We start from the raw sequence: 24109 nt of genomic DNA, 5'->3' as shown, positions 1-24109 counted from the left end.
TTAAAGAGGTAATTAATGCTTTCAGTTATGGAGAATGAAGTGGGCAGGCTTGTTGCTTCTCTTTGTCTTCCCAATCTTTCCAATCTCTGATTACAGTATAACCAAATAATAAATAAATGTGTGAGGCTCCAGTGTATGAGTTACCACCAGCAGAGTCCAAAGGTCAAAGTTGAAAGAGTTTTGAATTCCTCCTGATTCCTGGGACATTGCTTCTGTAGACACTATCACCAACAAAATCCATCCTGGAGCAATGACCCTTTAAGAAATAGGATCCAAGGTAAGGTGAGCTCACCCACTTTGGAAGGATGTAATCCTGGGGGAAGATCTGATTTTTACTAGGTTATTTAGGGGGATAAAAGAAAGAAACAGTCCCCAGGTGGTGGGTGTTTAGCAGTGTATTTGTAATGTTTACCCCCTTCTGAGGATTCCTGAGACAGTTTTTCAAAGAAGGGCCTTAATTTCCAGGTCCCTCTTTCCTTTTCTGAAACAGCATTTGAACAGCTTGCACATTCGATGAAGAATCAGCTGCGAAGTTTGTGGTTTCCTGTGGCACATTTCTAATAATATTTATACAGGCCATTATTTAATGAACCGTTTAAATATTTATCATACAGAGCTGTTTTTTGATCATAAATAGGGGCTCAAAGTCAGCACAGCCCCTGCTGGGTCCCCGGGAAGAGAGCCATGTCAGCTCTTTGGGACGTCTGGTAGACTGAGGAGTGAGGTATGTCTCAGGATTCATGTGCTGAACAGCTTGAATTTCCCTTAGTATTTTACTTTCTCTTGGCTGTCCACAGTCTGTGTCTTTGTTTCTCTCTGCCTGACCACCCTTACTTTATCCCTGACAGCTTTTTTCTTTTTAGTATTCATTCATACCTAAAAAGAAGAAAATAGAACCAAATTTCTGACTCTCCACATTTATAAAGGGGCTTCGGAGTCACACCACCGTGGCCTGGAATCCTAGGCCTCTGTGCTGTGTGACCTCAACTAGCTTCATCTCTGAGAACCTCAGTTCACTTAACTGGAAATGGGCTCCTCCTGGGAGCCCTATAAGGATAGTCAAAGAGTCAATCAAAATTGTGAAGTCGTGTGGGTGATTTACAGAGCAAAGTTCAATAAATACGAGTTCTTGCTATATTTGTTGTTGGTGTTGTTATGTCACCAAAGGATTTGATTTTCAGTTTCAGCTTGGTGTTGTGGAAAGAGTCCCAGACTTACCCTCAGAAACTGGAGTTGAGATCCTGGTCTTGCCTTGTACTGTTTGTGTGACTTTGGACAAACTGCTCTCACTCCACTGGCGTATAGAATGGTGATAGGTTTGCCTTCCTGATTGGGTTCCCTGCATGCGGTGAACACATGTGTGGAAATGTTTGACACAACGAGGATCCTAATCCTTTTCTCTTCAAAACAAACTAGAAAAGAGAATAACATTTTCCTTTCTTCGGTTACTTTCTTTTGTGACTTAGAGGTACTGGTTGAATGGTTTGGAGTCCAGGACACAGCAGACAGTGCTTGTGACCCAGGGACAAAGGGCAGAGAAGGGGAGAACAAGGGATCTGCATTGCAAAAAATCCTCTGGCAGTGTTTTTGTAACTTATGGTGGGATTTCAGGGAAGCTGCCCAAGGGCTTGAACCTCCCTGTTTTCAGGTTCCAGGTGTAGAAACAATCAGAATGAGATTACTTAAAATTATAGTAGTAGGGAAAATGGTGAGCCTGAAAGATTTAATTAGGATCTTTTTTCTTAGAAAAACATGACCTGGGGGATTTGTGGGAATACTGCTAGGAGGGTCTGGTGCCCTTGTTCCTGTAAGGTTGAGTCTTTTCTTGGAGGAACTTTGATGGTGCATTATAGAAATAGAGGTAACCTAGGTTGTGGAGGGGGTCAGACTTTCAAGATGGGCAGCATGTCTGAGTTAGCCAGCCTCAGACACAGTATGCATGGGCCCCTAGTGGAGATCCCTGGCTAAGAGTGCAGGAGTATCAGAAGACAGCAGAACATACTGAGAAAGGCTGGGATCTTAGGCATGAGAGCTCTTGGCATACTAGGATCAGTTCAGGAGCAGCTCCCCGGGGACCTTTGCAATGGAGACAGTGGGAATTCAAGAGAGGGAATCCTGAGTAAAGTAAGATGTATGTAGTTGGTAGAGGGAAGGTGGACAAGCTAGCTGGGTCAGTCTTCCTCCTGTTTGTAGATAAAGAAACTAAGGAATCTCTGAGCCAAGACACCCTCTATATTTTGTCAGTGACTGTATCCTTAGCAGGGTGTCCAGTGCCTGGTGCAACCAGCATTTCTTTGAGTCTCAGAAGTCACTGACTGCAAGATACATTGTTTCATATACCACAGAGAAAGAAAAAAAAACTACCAATTGATTGTAAGATGCTGATAGTTACAGGATTCATTCTGATTTCATGGATGTTAAATGTGAAAAAAAAATTAGTAGTTTTGGGCTGGGGTTGTGGTCAGTGGTAGAGCACTCACCTAGCATGTGTGAGGCCCTGGGTTTGATCCTCATCACCACATATAAATAAATAAAATAAATGTATTAAAATTAGTAGTTTAGAATTAGTAAAATGTAGTTGTAAGCACTCAAGAAATATTGGCTAATTATGTGAATAAGGCATAGAGAGATTTGAATAAGGAAAGCAGTAGTATATACATTCAGGTGCTGCAGAGCAGTGATTTGGTAAATGACAGGCTGCATGCAGGACAGTGGTATGCCACCCAGCCTGGGCATATGGCAGGCTATGTCATTTAAGTTTGGTTAAGTTTGCACTTTATGATGTATACACAACAATGAAATCACTCAACACATTTCTTAGGCCTTGTTCCTATTGTTAAATGACAGATGACTGTATAAACACGAACTTAGGAATTCAGACTATTAAAACATGACCCTGCTCATCCTTGTTTTTCATTGATTCACTGATTCAGTTATTCAGTAAGTAATTATTGAAAACCAATTATATGCCAGACACTGAGCAAGGAGCGGAGAATGTAGAAATCAATAAGTTCGTTTTTTGTGTGATTAAGTCAGAAGCAATCACTATTATATGAAGTTGGCTTTTTCCTTCCTTTCTTTCTTTCTTTCTTAATTGGGATAAATATCCAGGAAGCAGTAACTGAACATCTGCTGGCTGACTTTGTTTTAGAATCCCCACGAGTGTCTTGGCCAAGGAAACATTATCTTTCTGAAGTTGAAGGGCACTGAGTGGCTTCACAGGTTGAAATTGGACTCCAGTGCCGAGCTCACCTGGGGAGCTGTGGCATGTGCACCAGGCGGTCATCTCGGGAGCTTGCTGCACTCTATGAAAGGCCAGTCTGGAAAATGAAAGGCCCTTGGAGATTTCTGTGTATCTCAGGCTAATCTGACCAAGGGGAATGAGAACAGCCACCAGGGCCAAGAAATTCCTGAGTGTTTTCTGGTCAGATTTCCTTGTAACTCATCAGGGGTCTGTAAGGAAAACAGATTGTCTAACAAATTCCTAATCTTGTCTCCCCCCCGGGACTGCTTCCCAATTCCTAGTCACTTCATGACCGACTACAATATATTTGCCTCTTCTGCAAACTGATAGAAGCTTTTAAGAAGGAAAGGAAAGTGTCTGAAACTTGGGTTTGCACAGATGTGGGACTTTGGGTCCAGGCTGCCTCCGTGTGAGGCTGGGTAAATTCCTTCAGTTCTCAGAGACCTGTTTTCTTATCAATGTAATGTTTTATGATTGCAATAATGTACATTTACTGTTTGTGAGGGCATGGACCTAGCATGAAGCATAAAGTAACATTCCTCTTGAAGTCTCACCTTGATCACCTGTTCGCTAGAGATTTAAATATGCTTCCCTTCTAGAGTCATAGTGAGGCATAGAGGGAAGCACCTTTCACACTGCCTGGTGTATAATATATGCTCAGTAGCTAATTTGTTGAGTGACTAGACAGATTTGATAGGAAAGGAAAGGTCCCTTTTTAGTACCACAGGAACTGTCCTGTTGATTTAGCTTCACTGAGAACAAGTTCTTCTCTATTGCGTCCAGATTCTGAGTTCTCCTACCACCCTCTCTTTGCTCTTATCATACTCGTCACAGGTTTGCTTAGTTAGGTAGCTAAGTGCTTTATGTGACCCCTTTCAAAGAATCTAAATGCCATATCTGAGGCTGTGTCTGACTTGTTCACCAACTACTTAGCTTTGTGTGTCTAGAAACTTCTGTTGGACAAGTCCATAGTAAATGGCCGCTGCTTACATAGCCACAGAAGAATTTTGGTGGTGGTCTTTGTGGATTGGTCCTCATGTTGTGTTTGCACTTGCTCACTGCAGGTGGAGGGAGCACAATGTCTGGAGAAGAGGAGCCACGAAGCTACTACGTGGGCGTGGATGTTGGAACAGGCAGCGTCCGTGCTGCTCTCGTCGACCAGAGAGGGGTCCTTTTGGCCTTCGCAGACCAACCGATTAAGAAGTGGGAGCCTCAGTTCAACCACCATGAGCAATCCTCTGAAGACATCTGGGCTGCGTGCTGTGTTGTCACAAAGGTATGGGTAAAGCTGTGGCGTCCTCTCCTAGCACCTGCTCCCACCCTGAGTGTCCACATGATGCCATGGACTCTGTTGGGGTACCTGGAGATGCAGAGCTGAGCCACACATAGACCTTGCCTCCCGGAAGCTCACAGTGTAGTGGCAGAAACTGATAACACAGCTGAAATATGATGTGATAAGTGTTAGGAGCCAAGTAACAATGGCCAGAGCTAACCCGGAGTGGACTCTGGGAAGAGAGGAGAGGACGAGGAAGCTCGAGATGTGACCAGATGTGGAAGAAGCCACTGAGGATCATAGTTGATCTCTACTGTGCTTTTGGGTGTAAAATGTGTTAACATGTATTGTGAGGTGGAACCCTCAGGACATTCCTGAACTAGTTAGTATTTTGCTAACCCTGTTTGATTTTCAATCAAGAAGAAATGCAGGTGCAGAAAGTGAGGTAACTACCTAAGTTCATGTATTTGGTAAGTAGTAGAAACAAGACAGGAACCTAAGCAGGCTGCACTGTAATGGATTCTCCTGCCTCCCAAGTGGACAAGTGTGAGGAACTGCATTTGGTTCAGAGCATGTGTAAGGCATGGTGGCATGAAAACATGGTATGTTCTGAGAGGGCAAGGAGATTGGGTCAAACCAGAGCAGCTCTAATATGTGTTAGATAGATGTTCATCTTGAGTGGTCTTGGATTGTATTGAGCATGCTGGCTTGGTGAAGGAATTGATGCTGGACAGCACTCGTTCACATTTAAAGTTTCACTTGTTGGTTTGACTTTATATCCTGGTAATCAGGAATATCAGACTTCCTTTTATCTTACCCCCCCACCCCCCAGATGGAAGAATAAAGTCCTGGATTCCTTCTTATCCCTGTTCCTAGTTAGCTTCCTTAAATATTCATGAGGTGCTTGGTAATTTGCAGATGGACAATTCACCATTCTGTCCATATCGATCAGTCTTTTTAAATTTTCATGAGCTCTGGGCTGCTGTTAGTGCCCCTGGAGAAGAAGGCAGAGAGAGGAGGGGGAGGGCAGCACAAGAGCATTATAAGGAATGGAAGAGGGGCATCTTATCTTCTGCTTGTTTAATTGTCCTCTCCTCCCTTCCTCCTCACCCCCGCCTTGGTGAGAGTCTTCTGCTTTTTGCCCTTGGGTCTCCTTTGTTCTTCTAACATATAGTTTTCTTTCCATTAAGGAAATAGTCAAGAAGAAAATATAATCCCCTGATGAAAATCTCCTTTACAAAAGGTCTACTGTAAGTACAGCTTGGTTTAATGGTAGATGGCGGCCAACTCATCATCGGCTAGAGCCCGTCAGCCCCATAAGTGCTGGGGCATTTGTCCTTCGTGATTACTTCTTGCAACGGCAACCTGAGTACCGCTTTTGGTTCTTGGCCATTTCCCTCACATGGGTTTGTGACCAGATGCCAGAAGCCACAGGATAAGCATGCCACATCTATGGGGACATCATGGCTGGTATGAAGTAGCATGCCACAGGACATACATTCTGAGCCAGACCACCCAGATTGACATCCCCGTTCCAACAGTTGTGAGCCTGTGATCTTAGATAATACTTCATGTTTCTTACCTCAGTTAGCTTACCTATGAAATGAGACTGGTAATAGTAACCTCCATAGAGTTATTGTGAGGATTCAATGAATTAATGCATATAAAATACCATAACGGTATCTGGAAATGAGCAATCACTGTGTTTCCTATGGTGGTGAGTAGATTGTGGAGGAGAATAGAATGAAGTAACTCAGCCATCAACACTCCAGATCAATCCCCAGAACAAACAAACAAACAAAAGAATGAATTTCTGAGATGAAATCCTGAGTAGTCAGAAGTCCAAGAAGGAGATACTCTTGGGAATATTCACCTATTTCTCTCTGTTTGGGGCTCCTTCTGTATAAGATTTTGAGAAGCTCTGTCTTAGGGCAAAGGGTGGCCTAGTACATCCTGACCTGTCTTCTCTTTCTCTTGGACTCCAGCAAGTTGAGGGCAATTGTTTACTTCCAGTTCCCTAGGGTGTTCACTTTGTGGGAGGTGATTTTTCTCCCTCAGTTAAGATAATGATGATGATGATGATGATGATGATGATGATGATAATGGTGATGTTGTTGATACTATGATGATGACAATAAGGACAGCTTATATTCGTTGCTCATTAATTATGTTCCAGATACTATGCTGGGTCCTTTATACCCATCACTTCATTTTATCTTTACAAGTATCTTTTGAAGTAGCTTTTATTCTTTGTCTTAAAGGTGAGAAATAAAAGGGCTTTGAAAAAGTTCAGTAGCCAGCAGAGTTCTCATAAGGAGTAAGAGCCAGTGCTGGGTGCTGCTCCAGTCACCACTGCCCCTTGTCTGTCTCTCCAGCTGCATCCACTTGCATGATGCATGCCTGGGAATTGCATGGGCCAACCTGAAACTTGCTGGACTTGCTGCAGGGTGGGGCACCTGAGCTGAGGTGCAGCCATGCTAGACTACACTGCCTTGTCCTGGCTGTGTGCTCATGTATGAGATGTGTGCCCCTCAAGTTGGCAGGTCTTTATTGGGCCCATATCTAGCACACCTAAAAAGTTCTGTAGAAACACGCAAGTCCTGGAGAACATGTATTAGTCCTTGATTTTAAAATCTGCCTTTTTGGAACCACAAATCTTAATCATTCCAACAAGGCAGGGAACATTGCAAAGTTAATGTATGACTAGGATTGAATTTCCTTTAGGAAGAAGGAAAAGATAAGCTGGAAGAATCATTTAGCCATCAGACATTTGTTGAGTATAATTTTTTGATTTAATCTGCAAACATTTTTTTGAGCACCTACTATGCACTTAATTCTTCTTACGTCCTGGTACCTATATGGGAAAAGTATACAAGACGTTTTCTGCTCCTACAGATTAAACAGCTTTTATTTGCATTAAAAACAAAAACAAAAATACATATGAAGCTAGTGAGGTGCCATTTGTTCTGGGTTGGTACCTGCTACATGAGAAATGGTTGTGGGAAGAAGGGGGCAGAAGAGAGAGGAATCCACATGGGGTTGAGCAATAACATTAACTTTGTACATTCATAGAATTATTAAAGTTTACAGAGCATCTTCATATCCATTATCCATTTGACCACATTTGACCATCTTTACAAGTTAAGTATTTATTGTTGTTTCCCTTTATAGGTGAAAAGAAAAACTGAGAGCCAGATGGTTAAGTGACTCTCCCAAGGTCACTCAGATAGTATTTGACAATCCTGGACCCAGACTGGTCAAATCTATGCATTTTCTTCACCTCCAGCGCCATAGACCTTTATTTTTTGCCTAGACTATTTTAAGGCTGCTGATGTCCTTGTATTTCTTTTTCCTTCTATGATCTTTTCTTGGCAACTGGAGTGACTCTTTTTCTTGAATGCTAAATTTATCATATTGCTCTTTTGCTTACAGTGCCTTGAGAGCATCACATTAATGTCGGCTAGAAGTAAAATATGGGACCTGCCTGCAGGATGCTTCCTGTCTGCCCTTGACCTGTTGTCCTGTTCAGGTCCCGATGCTTCTCCAGGCTCTCTGGGCTCTAGCCACCCACTTCATCCTCAGACCTGCACACTGATCCGTTCCCCTGCCTGCACACTCACCCTGCCTTCCCCTAGCACACCTGGACTAGAGCACTGGCAGAGAGAGGCAGGGAGGGGTGACCCTGAGAGGCTCTGGGAAGGAAGGTCTCCTGGGACTTGGTGACAGTGAAGAAGGGGATCGAGGCAATGTCAGTTTCAATTTTTGAATAACATGGGGTTGCTGATATAAACGGAAGGCTTTGACCTTGGTTTCTTTGCCTTACCATCCAGGGACAATACCACACCTAAGCTCACAGGCTGTGTAGGTATTAGCTTGGGACTGGATTTACTTGTTTCTCCAGTCACTAGAGTAGGTTTTGCACAGTTGATTGCTAGCACGACCTTCCCTGTAACAGGTACCCTGCATAAGCCCTGTTAGTCTTCCTTGCTTTTCCCACCTCACTTTGGGACATGGATTGTGCATCTCAATTGTACAATTTTGGGCTTTGCAGTGGCTCTTCCCCTGGTGGGATCACTCCTCCACAGGTTTTCACAAGGCCTTCTCCTCGATCCTTCAAGGTCTTCCTCAAATCTCATCTTCTTAGGGACCACGCTCCCTTCTCTGGCACTCATGATTCCTCTGATCAGCGCTTTCTGGTATATTACTTCTATACTACATAGTTTAGATGATTTATTGGCTATTCTAGCCTCACTAAAATGTAATATCCGAAAAATCAAGGATTTAAAAAAAATGTTTTTCTCTCCATTGTTTCCCAAATACCTAGAAGAGAGCATAGCTGGACCTTAGAAGGGGCTTCATTATATTTTCTGAGGACTGACTAAGTGAGGGTTTAAGTGTGTAGACAACAAAGAAGGATGGAGCCCAGGGAATGGGGATTGCATAACTCCACGCCTGGCCCTGAAGCTGACAAAGGCATTCAAATCCATATTTAAAGGAATACAGTACCAGCCATAAAGACATGTGTTGCAAGCTGGATTCTGTCTGAGAGGCATAGGATTTGACCCTTGCTCTAAATAGAGCTAAAAATAAAACCAGGTATGCATGTGACCTTCTGGTTCTCAGTTTGGAAGGTTTCTAAGAGACACTACCTTCCCACCCAATATGGCAGAGCTTGCTGATTCAAAACACATGCAGGATTGAACCAGTTCCCACAGAAAGAACAAAGAGATGCACAATCCTTTCCCCAAATATTTGTTTGCTGCCCCAGAGCTACGAGTTGACAGTTGTTAGACATGGACCAGGTTACCAAATGAGTTTGCAGAAATCTCCTTCTCTGGAAATTCTTTAGAAGAGCAATGTGCTTTCTCTCTAGCCAGGGAAATTCTCTTGATGCCAAGTTGTTGGGGGTGAGTTTACTAAGCTGCTTTCTTTTCCCATTAATAAGAATATAAATAACAATCCTCAGGTCACCGGGTCAAGCTCCAGAGAACTTCTGGGTAGTGTGACCCTGACAGCCATCTTTCTGGGGTGGCTTAGATGGTTGAGGAAGGATAGGATATGGGAGTGGCCCTTAGCTATGGATAAAAATGACTGTAAGACATTTTCCATAAGTGTTTTGATTTATTAAGATATAGTACTTAAGTTTGTAAAGTTAGTGTAAAGCTGGGGAAGTAACAGTGGCCACCTAGAAAATCAGGTTTAAATGAATATCACCATTATTTTTTTTAGTTCCTCGTGAATGGTCTGTAAGTTAGAGGTGGAGCCACTAAGCCTTTGTGACTGAAAAGCAATGATTCGAATATAGAACTCTGTAGGTCTTCAGAGGGCATTCATAAAATAGAAGAAAACATATTCCTTGGTCCTCGGATTTGAATCCATGCAATATTCTAATGCTATTCTTGCCTATTGCTTTTACATGTGCTTACGTGATACATAGCATGCTGTGCTTTGTACATAAAAATATCCTATGGACATAATAAGACTTTGAGTAATTTTCTGTGCTGAATGTTTCCTACCAAGTCATACAGGTGGCACAGGGCTTTCAGGTTCCTTGAATCCTGTGGCCCTCACCTAGGCAGTATGTCTTACCCTCCAGAAACAGTGTCAGAAAGGCCGTGAGATCAGTGCAGGAGTGGTAGGGATGGGACCAGGTAGCTCTGTGAACACCACCTCTTGTGCCTGTTTCTGCTCCAAAGCTGTCAGAGATTTGGAGTTGTGTTGAGTCATCTACATTTTCTCACCCTCTTCCTCTTTTGACTCACCACGAGCTTGTGCACATGGGCTTACCCACACCAGGTGTGCACTCCATGGGCGCCGAGGCCAGCAGGGCCATGCATCAAGCAGAAGTTAGGGCTGGCTTGGTGACTGATTGAGGTCCCACATGTTCAATGAGGATTGGAGGCAGCCAGTTTACCCTAATAAAAGCTGCTGTTTATTGTGCACTGAATGCCAGATGTTGAGCTCATTCCATCATATTCTGCTGAATTCTTGTAACATCATTGGGAGATGCAGATATAGGCAACAGCTTTCTGTGACCAAGGAAACAGGTTTGTGTGACTTCCCGAAGTCATATGACTAGTAAGTAGCAGAGCCAGGCTTTCAGGTAAAGTTAGTGAAAGACTGGGGGAGTAACAGTGGCTACCTAGCTAAATCAGGGTTAGCTACTCAGCAGGTTGTCGGGACTCAGGCAGCCTGTCCTCAGTGCTATTGGTCTTAATTGCCATCCAATGATTTCCATGCCAAGTTGGAAGGACATTCCAGCCAGCGGAAGCCATGCCTGTAAATGCTATGGAGACCGGAACAGCAAGGCAAGGAACAGCTGGAATTGTGTTCTGTACCCTGTTTTCATTCACAGACCAAAGGTGGTAGAGATAGGATCGAATCCAGAGTTGTATGACTCATTGTCGTGAGGCCATGCTGCAATCACTGAATTTTTATGAAGTACAGATACTAAATGTGTCTTTTAGTGGGCTTTGTAATGATGAGTTATGTAAATATTGTAGCACATAGGAGATGTTCAATATAGCAAGTTAATATTTATTTGCAATATGATTTGAAAAAAAAATCATGTTTTTCTTTATTGGAAATCTTCAACAATTGTGTGTATCTCTTATTTGAGGGACATACCAAATAGTAAGAAATGGAGTCCAAAATTACAAGTCTGCTTTCCCAAACAGGAGAAAAGAATCATACATTTTTGAGATGAATTTCACCAAATGGGACAGTCATTTTAGCATTGTGGGGTGGACTTTTATGGGATATAAAAGGTTATTGTCATGTTTTAAGTTAGTGGAAAATGTTAAAGATCATGTTTGTTCATGTTTTTTCAACAAGGGAAACTATAGAAACAAAATTTCAAAATATAATTAATCAGTAAGTATTCTACAACTATAAAAATTACACAAAAAAGTGAAAACTCTCTCCTCTAACTGCACTTCTACTCTCAGAGACAAACACCATTAACAATTTTTTTAAAAAAATTATTTACCACGTCACACCAATTGGTGTAGGGGCAGAGCAGAGCTGCCGCCCGAGCCCGCCAGATAGGCAGACCTGTGACCGACCGGCGGAACAGGCCCAGCGGCCTGCCAGCGTGGTAGACACGTCACACCAATTGGAGTAGGGGCAGAGCAGAGCCGCTGCCCGCGCCCGGAACAGGCTTAGCGACCCGCCGGCGTGGTATCACTTCACCCCAACTGCAGTAAGGGCCGAGCAGAGCCGCCGCCCGAGCCCGCCAGATAGGCAGACCTGCGACCGACCGGCGGAACAGGCCCAGCGGCCTGCCAGCGTGATAGACACGTCACACCAATTGGAGTAGGGGCAGAGCAGAGCCGCCGCCCGCGCCCGGAACAGGCCTAGCAACCCGCCGGCGTGGTATCACTTCACCCCAACTGCAGTAGGGGCCGAGCAGAGCCGCCGCCCGAGCCCGCAAGGTAGGCAGACCTGTGACCGACCGGCGGGACAGGCCCAGCGGCCTGCCGGCGTGGTAGACACGTCACACCAATTGGAGTAGGGGCAGAGCAGAGCCACCGCCCGCATCCAGAACAGACCCCACAACCCGCGGGCGTGGTAGTCACGTCACCCCAATTGGAGAAGGGGCAGAGCAGAGCCGCCACCCGCGCCCGCAAGGTAGGCAGACCTGTGACCGACCAGCACAACAGGCCCAGCGGTCCACAGGCGTGGTAGACACGTAACACCAATTGGAGGAGGGGCAGAGGAGAGCCGCTGCCCGCGCCTGGGACAGGCCCAGAGGCCCGCCGGCATGGTAGTCACGTCACCCCAATTGGAGTAGGGGCAGAGCAGAGCCGCTGCCCGCACCCTGAATAGGCCCAGTGGCCCGCCGGCGTGGTAGTTACGTCACACCAATTGGAGTAGGGGTAGAGCAGAGCCGCCGCCCACGCCCGGAACAGGCCCAGCGAACCGCCGGAGTGGAAGTCACGTCACCCCAATTGGAGTAGGGGCAGAGCAGAGCCGCCTCCCGCGCCCGGAACAGGCCAGTGACCCCCTGGCGTGGTAGACATGTCACCCCAATTGGTGTAAGGGCAGAGCAGAGCCGCCGCCCGCACCTTCAAGGTAGGCAAACCTGCGACCGACCGGCAGAACAGCCCCAGGGGTCCGCGGGCGTGGTAGACACGTCACACCAACTGGAGGAGGAGCACAGCCGCTGCCCTCCCTGCAAGGGAGACTTTTCAACTATACAAGAGTAATATAAATATATAGGGGGAAAATTTCAAAAACACAACAGTTTCACCAAGCAGAAAGAAACGCGAGCAGTATGAAATGACAAGGAAAGAAAGGACCACAAGCAATGCAGGTCAACTCAACTTTAGAAGAGGTAATAGCTGCAGCAGATGGAATGTCAGATAAAGAATTCAGGATATACACGCTTCAGATGATCTGGAGTCTCAAGGAAGACATTAAACAGCAAAATCAGACAATGAAAGATCACTTCAACAATGAATTACATAAACAAATCCAAGAAGCAAAAGATCAACTATACAGGGAGATAGAGGTAATAAAAAACAAACAAACAGAAATCCTAGAAATGCAGGAAGCAATAAACCACTTAAAAACTCTATTGAGAATACTACCAGCAGAGTAGAACACTTAGAAGATAGAACATCAGACAATGAAGACAAAGTATTTCAACTTGAAAAGAACATAGACAGCTCAGCAAGACTGTTAAGGAACCATGAGCAGAACATTCAAGAAATATGGGACAACATAAAGAGACCAAACTTAAGAGTCATTGGGATACAGGAAGGTATAGAGGTCCAAACCAAAGGAATGAGCAATCTATTCAATGAAATAATACGAGAAAACTTCCCAGACTTGAAGAATGAGACAGAATCCCAAATCCTAGAAGCCTACAGGACGCCGAATGTGCAAAATCATAAGAGATCCACACCTAGACACATTATAATGAAGATGCCCAGCATACAGAATAAGGAGAGAATTTTAAAAGCTACAAGAGAAAGGAAGCAGATTACATTTAGGGGTAAACCAATCAGGATAACAGCTGATCATTCAACACAGACTCTGAAAGCTAGAAGATCCTGGAATAACATATTTCAAACACTGAAAGAAAATGGGTTCCAACCAAGAATCGTGTATCCAGTGAAATTAAGCTTCAGGATGGAAGATGAAATTAAAACCTTCCACGATAAACAAAAGTTAAAAGAATTTGCAGCTAGAAAACCATCTCTTCAAAACATCCTTGGCAAAACATTTCAGGAAGAGGAAATGGAAAACAACAATGAAAACCAACAGTGGGAGGTAGGACAGTAAAGGGGGGAAATAATCAAAGAGGAAAACAAACCATGTTTAGTAACATGAATAAACAAATATGGCTGGAAGAACAAACCATATCTCAATAATAACCCTAAATGTTAATGGATTAAACTCACCAATTAAGAGACACAGGCTAGTAGAATGGATCACAAAACAAGACCCAACAATATGCTGCCTACAGGAGACGCATTTGATAGGAAAAGATATACATAGACTGAAGGTGAAAGGTTGGGAAAAATCATATCACTCATATGGACTTTGGAAACAAGCAGGAGTGTCCATACTCATATCAAATAAAATAGATTTCAAGCCAAAGTTAATCAAAAGGGATAAAGAGGGACACTACATACTGCTCAAGGGAACCATACACCAACAAGACATAACAATCATAAATATATATGCCCCAAACAACGGTGCAGCTATGTTCATCAAACAAACTCTTCTCAAGTTCAAGAGTCTAATAGACCACCATACAATAATCATGGGAGACTTCAACACACCTCTCTCACCACTGGACAGATCTTCCAAACAAAAGTTGAATAAGGAAACTATAGAACTCAATAACACAATTAATAACCTAGACTTAATTGACATATATAGAATATACCACCCAACATCAAGCAGTTACACTTTTTTCTCAGCAGCACATGGATCCTTCTCAAAAATAGATCATATATTATGTCACAGGGCAACTCTTAGACAATATAAAGGAGTAGAGATAATACCATGCATCTTATCTGATCATAATGGAATGAAACTGAAAATGAACGATAAAAGAAGGAAGGAAAAATCATGCATCACTTGGAGAATGAACAATAGGTTACTGAATGATCAATGGGTTATAGAAGACATCAAGGAGGAAATTAAAAAATTCTTAGAGATAAATGAAAACACAGACACAACATATCGGAATCTATGGGACACATTGAAAGCAGTTCTAAGAGGAAAATTCATTGCTTGGAGTTCATTCCTTAAAAAAAGAAAAAACCAACAAATAAATGATCTCATACTTCATCTCAAAATCCTAGAAAAAGAAGAGCAAAACAACAGCAAAAGAAGTAGAAGGCAAGAAATAATTAAAATCAGACCTGAAATTAATGAAATTGAAGCAAAAGAAACAATTCAAAAAATTGACAAAACTAAAAGTTGATTCTTTGAAAAAATAAATAAGATCGACAGACCCTTAGCCATGCTAACAAAGAGAATAAGAGAGAGAACTCAAATTACTAGCATACGGGATGAAAAAGGCAACATCACAACAGACACTTCAGAAATACAGAAGATAATCAGAAATTATTTTGAATCCTTATACTCCAATAAAATAGAAGATAGTGAAGGCATCGATAAATTTCTTAAGTCATATGATCTGCCCACATTGAGTCAGGAGGATATAGACAACCTAAACAGACCAATATCAATTGAAGAAATAGAAGAAACCATCAAAAGACTACCAACTAAGAAAAGTCCAGGAACGGATGGGTATACAGCAGAGTTTTACAAAACCTTTAAAGAGGAACTAATACCAATACTTTTCAAGCTATTTCAGGAAATAGAAAAAGAGGGAGAACTTCCAAATTCATTCTATGAGGCCAACATCACCCTGATTCCTAAACCAGACAAAGACACTTCAAAGAAAGAAAACTACAGACCAATATCTCTAATGAACCTAGATGCAAAAATCCTCAATAAAATTCTGGCGAATCGGATTCAAAAACATATCAAAAAAATTGAGCATCATGATCAAGTAGGATTCATCCCTGGGATGCAAGGCTGGTTCAATATACGGAAATGAATAAATGTTATTCACCACATCAATAGACTTAAAATTAAGAACCATATGATCATCTCGATAGATGCAGAAAAAGCATTCGACAAAGTACAGCATCCCTTTATGTTCAAAACTCTAGAAAAACTAGGGATAATAGGAACATACCTCAACATTGTAAAAGCAATCTATGCTAAGCCTCAGGCTAGCATCATTCTGAATGGAGAAAAATTGAAGGCATTCCCTTTAAAATCTGGAACAAGACAGGGATGCCCTCTCTCACCTCTTCTGTTCAACATAGTTCTCAAAACACTGGCCAGAGCAATTAGACAGACGAAAGAAATTAAAGGCATAAAAATAGGAAAAGAAGAACTTAAATTATCACTATTTGCAGATGACATAATTCTATACCTAGCAGACCCAAAAGGGTCTACAAAGAAACTATTAGAGCTAATAAATGAATTTAGCAAAGTGGCAGGATATAAAATCAACACGCATAAATCAAAGGCATTCCTGTATATCAGCGACAAATCCTCTGAAATGGAAATGAGGAAAAACACTCCATTCACAATATCCTCAAAAAAAATAAAATACTTGGGAATCAACCTAACAAAAGAGGTGAAAGACTTATACAATGAAAACTACAGAATCCTAAAGAGAGAAATAGAAGAAGATCTTAGAAGATGGAAAAATATACCCTGTTCATGGATAGGCAGAACTAACATCATCAAAATGATGATATTACCAAAAGTTCTCTATAGGTTTAATGTAATGCCAATCAAAATCCCAACAGCATTTCTTGTAGAAATAGATAAAGCAATCATGAAATTCATATGGAAAAACAAATACCCAAAATAGCAAAAACAATGCTAAGCAGGAAGTGTGAATCAGGTGGTATTGCAATACCAGACTTCAAACTATACTACAGAGCAATAGTAACAAAAACAGCATGGTACTGGTACCAAAACAGGCGGGTGGACCAATGGTACAGAATAGAGGACACAGAAACCAATCCACAAAACTACAACTATCTTATATTTGTAAAGGGGCTAAAAGCATGCAATGGAGGAAGGATAGCATCTTCAACAAATGGTGCTGGGAAAACTGAAAATCCATATGCATCAAAATGAAACTGAATCCCTTTCTCTCGCCATGCACAAAAGTTAACTCAAAATGGATCAAGGAGCTTGATATCAAATCAGAGACACAGTGTCTGATAGAAGAAAAAGTTGGCTATGATCTACATACTGTGGGGTCGGGCCCTAAATTCCTCAATAGGACACCCGTAGCACAAGAGTTAATAACTAGAATCAACAAATGGGACTTACTCAAACTAAAAAGTTTTTTCTCAGCAAAAGAAACAATAAGAGAGGTAAATAGGGAGCCTACATCCTGGGAACAAATCTTTACTCCTCACACTTCAGATAGAGCCCTAATATCCAGAGTATACAAAGAACTCAAAAAATTAGACAATAGGATAACAAATGGGCCAAGGGCCTGAACAGACACTTCTCAGAGGAGGACATACTGTCAATCAACAAGCACATGAAAAAATGCTCAACATCGCTAGCAGTCAGAGAAATGCAAATCAAAAGCACCCTAAGATACCATCTCACTCCAGTAATATTGGCAGCCATTAGGAAGTCAAACAATAACAAGTGCTGGCGAGGATGTGGGGAAAAGGGTACACTTGCTCATTGTTGGTGGGACTGCAAATTGGTGCAGCCAATTTGGAAAGCAGTATGGAGATTTCTTGGAAAGCTGGGAATGGAACCACCATTTGACCCAGCTATTCCCCTTCTCGGTCTATTCTCTAAAGACCTAAAAAGAGCATGCTACAGGGACACTGCTACATCGATGTTCATAGCAGCACAATTCAAAATAGCAAGACTGTGGAACCAACCTAGATGCCCTTCAATAGATGAATGGATAAAAAAATGTGGCATCTATACACAATGGAGTATTACTCTGCATTAAAAAATGACAAAATCATAGAATTTGGAGGGAAATGGATGGCATTAGAGCAGATTATGCTAAGTGAAGCCAGCCAATCCCTAAAAAACAAATGCCCAATGTCTTCTTTGATATAAGGTGAGTAACTAAGAACAGAGTAGGGAAGAAGAGCATGAGAAGATGAATAACATTAAACAGGGATGAGAGGTGGGAGGGACAGGGAGAGAGAAGGGAAATTGCTTGGAAATGGAAGGAGACCCTTAGGGTTATACAAAATTACATACAAGAGGAAGTGAGGGGAAAGGGAAAAATAATACAAGGGGGAGAAATGAATTACAGTAGAGGGGGTAGAGAGAGAAGAGGGGAGGGGAGGGGAGGGGGGATAGTAGAGGATAGGAAAGGCAGCAGAATACAACAGACACTAGTATGGCAATATGTAAATCAATGGAAGTGTAACTGATGTGATTCTGCAATCTGTATACGGGGTAAAAATGGGAGTTCATAACCCACTTGAATCAAAATGTGAAATATGATATGTCAAGAACTATGTAATGTTTTGAACAACCAACAATAAAAAAATAATAACAAAAAAATTATTTACATATCATGGATATATTTCCATTTCATCTTTTATAGGTTTGCTTTTTTTAACGTAGTCAAGTATTAATTGAAAGAGAAAGACAATAGGTAATATAATTTCAAAAAAGTGCTTCTTGAAAAAAAATACAAAAGAATACCTTCCATGAAACGAGAATGTGGAAAAGAAAATGGATTTTCTTTTAATAATTGTAGCATTATTTAACTATTACCTAAATACTGAAATAAATCATACTAGACTTATAGAAAACTGTTTGAAAAGCCTAATGATAAAGAAATATAAGTAAGAATTTGGTGAAAGGATAGTGAGAAAAGATGAAAGACAGTGTTATTACATGATTATAGGTTGGCTCTTTATTTTAAATATTTATTAGCTTTATAATTTACATATCATGAAACCCATTTATTGTAAATATATAATTCAATTATTTTAGTAAATTTGCATAGTTGTACAATCATGATCATAATCCATTTTTAAAACACTTTTATTCTTCCAAAAATATTCCATTGTGCCTTTTTATTGTCAGTTCCCAGCTCTAGTTAAAGTAACTGTTTTTCAGCTTTCTGTCATTATAGTTGTTCTCTCTAGAAATTCCATGTAAATGGAATCATATGACATATTTTATATTATGTTGTGTCTGGTTCTTTTCACTTATCATGACTTTAAGGTTCACCCATCTTGTTGCCATATCAGTAATTTATACCTTTTTCATGCTGAGTAGTATGCCATTGTATGGATATACCATATTTTATTTAACTTTTGATTAAATTATGATGAATATTTGGTTTGATCCCAACTTATTTGGGAATGTATTAACATGTTTTCTATCACTATAAAAAAATACTTGAGGTTGGTAATGTATCAAGAAAAGAGGTTTATTTAGCTCACAGTTCTGGAAATTCAAGGGCATGGTGCCGGCTACTGCTTGACTCATGGGATATAGCCTCATGGGATATAGCATTGGTGGGAGCACATGTGGGAGGGAGAGAACACATGGAAAGACAGGAATCCATAGAGTGGAAATGGGCCATTCTTAATCTTTTTTAACAGTCCTCTCTTGTGAGAAATAATCTGGGTCCCACATAAACTAAATTAATGTCTTCTGAGTGCAATGCCCCCAACATCTTCCCACTAGGCTCCATTTCATAAAGATCCTACTACTTCTCATATCACCACACTGGGGACCAGGCTTCTCACATATGAACCAGTGTTATAAATAAAGCTCCTATGAATATTCACAGATGAGTCTCTCTGTTCACATAAGTTTCTCACTCCCCTCTCACTGGGTATATATCTTGGAGGGAAATTGCTAGGTTTTGTGGTAAGTTGTGTTTTAAAAAATTGCCAGACTTTCTTTCAAAATGACTGTATTTTACATTTGTCCCCATATTGTGTGAGAGTCCCATTTCCTCTTCAATTCCCTAACACTTGTGTTTGTCAGTTGTGTGATTATAGCTGCTTTAGTAGGTATGTAGGGGTATCTTATTGTGATTTTCATTTTCTTAATTACTAATGACATTGAACATTTGCTCATGTACTTATTGGCCAATTGTATATCTTCTTGGTGAAGTGTCCATTTTATAATCGGCTATTATATTACTAAATTATTTATGAGGGTTCTTTATATAATCTACATTGAATTGTATTATCATATGTATGATTTGCACTTATTTTCTCCCAATCTAATTTGAATATTCATTTTCCTAATCATTTCTTTTGAAGAAGAATTTTTAAAAATTATGAGGTCAAATTTATCATTTTTTAAAAAATAAGTCTTAACTTTTAAAGAAATATTTGTGTAGTGCAAGATCACAGAGATTTTCTTTGGTTTTTACATTTAGAGATATGATAGATACATTTTGAGGTGATGCTTGTGTATGGTGTAATATAAGAGTCTCAGATTTTCTTTCTTCCTTTCTTCCTTTCTTCCTTTCTTTCTTTCTTTCTTTCTTTCTTTCTTTCTTTCTTTCTTTCTTTCTTTCTTTCTTTCTTTCTTTCTTTTTCTTTTTCTTTTTCTTTGCAGATACACATTTATTTCTAGCGCTACTGTCAAGCAGCCTGTCCTTTCTCTGTTCTCTTCTACTAATCAGAAAATATATCCTTAGCAATGGTATATTTATAGTAAGTTTTGAATTCAGGTAGCATAACTTTTACAGATTTGTCTTTTCTTTTCAAAAATGAAAAAAAGAATCAAGGTAACTTAACTCTAGACCCAGATTGTTTTTTTTTTTTTGGAGGGGGGGATATTTTATTAAACATTTAAGAAAGAAACAGTATGAAACTTATCATGACTTTTTATGTCCTTTGCATTTCTGTATAAATGTTAAGAGACGCTTGTCAGATTTCACAAAATAAAAGAAAGTAAAACATAACCAGTTATCCTGGATTTTAGTGGAAGTTATGTAAATTCTGTGCATCTGAGGAGACTGCCATATTAACGGTATTAATATTGTATATTTCTCTAATATGGACTTTTTGTGTGTTTTGTGGTTTCTGGTGACTGGACGTTGAACTTCTTTTGAAATATAAATTACAAATATCTGATTATTTGTTTTGATACTAATGTGAATTGCATTATTTCCTTTATTTCATTTTGATATCAGTCTCTAATAGGTAGAAATATAATTGATTTTATATGTTAATCTTAAATCCTGTGGTTTTACTCTACTTGTTTAATACTTCTAGTAGCTTTTTTTGGTAGATTTTTTTTTCTTAAAAAATTTTCTGCATGTGGAAACCTACCATCTGCACAGAAAGATATTTTAATGTTTTTTCCCCCTCTCTGTGTGCCTTTAATTTATTTTTCTTGTCTTATTTTGCTTCCTAGATTTTCCAGTACAAGCTTGAATAGAAATGGTAAAAGTGAACATTCTTGCTTTTTTCCTAATCTAGGAAAATCATTCATTTTATTGAATATGTTAACCAAGTTTTTGTAGATTCTCTCTATCAGTTTGTGTATGTTATCTTTTATTTCTAATTTATTAATTGTCCTTATTTTTTTTTGAGGGATCTTCTGCATCTTTTGAGATAATCATTTGGTGTTTGAACTTTATTCTTTTATTATATATATGTATGTGTGTGTGTGTGTGTGTGTGTGTGTGTGTGTGTGTGTATATATATATGTATATATATATATGTCTGTATATATGAATTTATGGTTATTAAACCACTCATGCATCCTTGGGATAACTTCACATGTTCATGGTGTACAATGCCAACTTAATATGTTGTAAAACTTGGTTTGTTAATATTTTGTTAAGCAAACTTAAACCTAGGTTGATGTTAAATACTAGTCTCTAATATTCTTTATTTTTAATGATGTCTTTATTCATCTTTGATATTAATTAGGTTAATGCTAGCCATGTAAAAGTTGGTGTAAAGTGTTTCCTCCTTTGCCATTCTAAACAAGTTTTGTATAGGTTTCATACTGTTTCTTTCTTAAATGTTTAATAAAATCCCGCCCCCTCCACACCAAAAAACAAACAAACAAACAAACAAAAAAAACAAAAACCAATCTGGGTCTGGAGTTAAGTTACCTTGCTTCTTTTTTTCTTTCTTTATTTTTGTATTTCTTCCTCTCTTCATCTCTCATTGTGAATGGTTTTAGCCTAAATTTAATTTTTCTCAATTTTTCTTGTGACTTTGAATAATTTCCCTGAATATAGTTATTTTTGATGTACTGTCCAATTTTATAATTTTATTTTGCATAGATTTGCTTCTCTCTTCATGCCATCACACCCAAAAGTCACTTCTAAGTTTTTCACATTATTCCATCTTAGAGATGTGCTATAGTTTATTATCCAGAGACAATTTCTTGTTTTTAAATATATTCTTATTAATAATTTATTAAGATAGTTTCCTAGAAATGGAACTCTTGGGTCAAATGATATATATATTTTTAACTTTAATATATACTGTCAAATTATTTTCCCAAATTGATACTCAATAATTACAGTTAGAATAATGTTCAAGAAGGCCCAATTTCCTGTTTCTTGTCATTATCATATACTGTTAATCTTTCATACTTTTACCAATATAAAACCAAAAATTTCTATATTTTTATTTGCTTACCTAATTGTAGGGCAGTTGGAAATATTTGCACATATTCTATTTCTTTTTTATTAAGCAATATTCTTGCTTGTTGCTTAATTTCTAATAGGTTGGTTATCTTTTTCTGATTAATTTATAGGATTTTTTTGTATTTTAGTAATATTGAACTCCTATTTGGTTTATATTGTAGATGATTTTTTATTTAGTCATTCATTTCCTTCTTGTTATAATTTATATTAAAGCTTTTAAAAGTCCAGTGATGTGATTTATGTTTTTGTTTGCTTTTAAAACAGAAAGTTGTGCAAGGGATCGATTTAAACCAAATTCGAGGACTTGGGTTCGATGCCACATGCTCTCTGGTTGTCTTGGATAAACAGTTTCGTCCTTTGCCAGTAAACCATGAAGGTAGGACCACTCCTCTCCCTCTCCCTGGTGGGGGAGACTGACTGGGGTGGCCTTGGCTCTTTGGTGCAACATCAGCCACAGGTCTTGTGCCACTGATAGTGAAGTGTCAAGGTGGACTGTGGAGGTCAAAGTCAGAAGCTTGAAGAGCCTTCAGTATGACTGAGATCGTACTGGAGGTGGGTCAGGGAGGGACTTGGCTCCATAAAGCCCTAGGGCCACAGTGGGAGCTAATGAAGGATGTGGGGTCCTTCTGGGGTGAGCAGCCTTGAAGCAGACGTGGTTTGGTTTTGTGGCAGGGAGTGCTGTTGTTGGCAGTGCTTGTGAAATTCCTATAGAACTCTCATTTGAGTGGGTGTACCACATATAGTTAAAAGAACTAGAGTAGGGCAGACAGGATGGGTATCTCATGGAAACTGGAAACAGATGGCCTCTCTCATTTCACTAATCACACCAAAAACATTCACATTTAATGATGGTGTTCTAATTGGTGCTTGTGACTCCAGTAATGAGCAGTTTCAAATGTAAGGTGCCACTTGGGGCCAACATCAGAGATTTTCCCGGGGAATTTTAGCCAGTAGTGCTAGCACTAGGGTTGAACACCCAAGAGTCTACACTAGTCAGAATAAAGTGGGTCAAGTTTGAGAAGAACAGCACGTGTGTGATAAACGCCTATTGATATTTAATAATGATTCAGTAAGAGGAAGACATTAAGGAATGGTGGAGAGTGTGCTGTTCTGGACCTCATGTGTTCTGTCTGGGCATTGCCCACCTGTGGTTGCCAACATAGCCATTATTTGGATGAGATTCTGTAGATGATAGTTGTGGACACTGTCATACCACCTTTCATACTGGTGGCTATGGGATAGTAGGGCACACTGGGACACACTGAATTGGCGTCACACAGTGACTAGGGCTTCGCTCTTCGGCTGATTCCTTGGGTGAATCACTTTACCTTTGAATATCTGTGAGAGAACTGGAATAATGAAACAGTAGCTTTACTGAGAGAAGCTAGGGCCCGACCCCTGAAAGCTCAGGTCAAGGGAATGTGTTCCACTCACTCGTGTGGAGCAGTGATAATTATAAATGGCCTGTGCTGAAAGCATCTGTAAATGGATGAGAGCCTGGAGCAAGGTTGTAACTTCTATCTTTTATATGCATACCCTGCCAAACCCCCCCTTTTCTTGATATGTTTACTAGCACCTACTGTGTGCTCTGCTAAATCCTATTTTATTGAGTGCTGGGCCTCAAACATGAATCCAAATTATCCTTGCCTTCAGTGGCCATTCAAGTTGGCTTTCTTCTGGCCAGGAGGGTGGGCAGCTGCAGTTGGGGCCACTGCAGAGAACAGAGACCTGAGGTGAGCCAGCAGACCCCAGCCCAGCAGAGCAGACACTCTACTTACTAGACTCTTGGGGAAGCTACTGGCACTTCCTATATTGGCCCAGTGAAGGTCAATGATTGTCAGTTAAGGATACCCTAGGAGGAAGTCTCATCTTGGGTGGGACTTTAAATGTTGGAGTCTGTATTGTC

The 24109-nt window shown here is 40.3% G+C and overlaps 1 protein-coding gene across 7 annotated transcripts in view; it reads left to right on the top strand.

Annotated features, from left to right (window-relative positions):
- FGGY (FGGY carbohydrate kinase domain containing) overlaps nt 1-24109 on the top strand; it is a 413229-nt gene that overhangs the window by 9422 nt on the left and 379698 nt on the right. For 6 of the 7 annotated variants that reach the window (XM_081308911.1, XM_081308913.1, XM_081308910.1 and 3 more), the window contains exons 3-4: nt 4309-4520; nt 22468-22579. In XM_081308911.1, coding sequence (XP_081165037.1) covers nt 4323-4520; nt 22468-22579 — 310 coding nt within the window. In that variant the 5' untranslated portion in view covers nt 4309-4322. Of the gene's footprint in view, nt 1-377; nt 725-4308; nt 4521-22467; nt 22580-24109 lie in introns of those variants that run through there. The other variant, XM_081308909.1, reaches the window with a different exon arrangement.

Source organism: Spermophilus citellus (genome assembly GCF_964194105.1).
Source record: "Spermophilus citellus genome assembly, chromosome: 9".
NCBI classification, from domain to species: domain Eukaryota; kingdom Metazoa; phylum Chordata; class Mammalia; order Rodentia; family Sciuridae; genus Spermophilus; species Spermophilus citellus.
The sequence above is the reverse complement of the archived record's forward strand: the minus strand, read 5'-3'. Positions and strand labels throughout refer to the sequence as shown.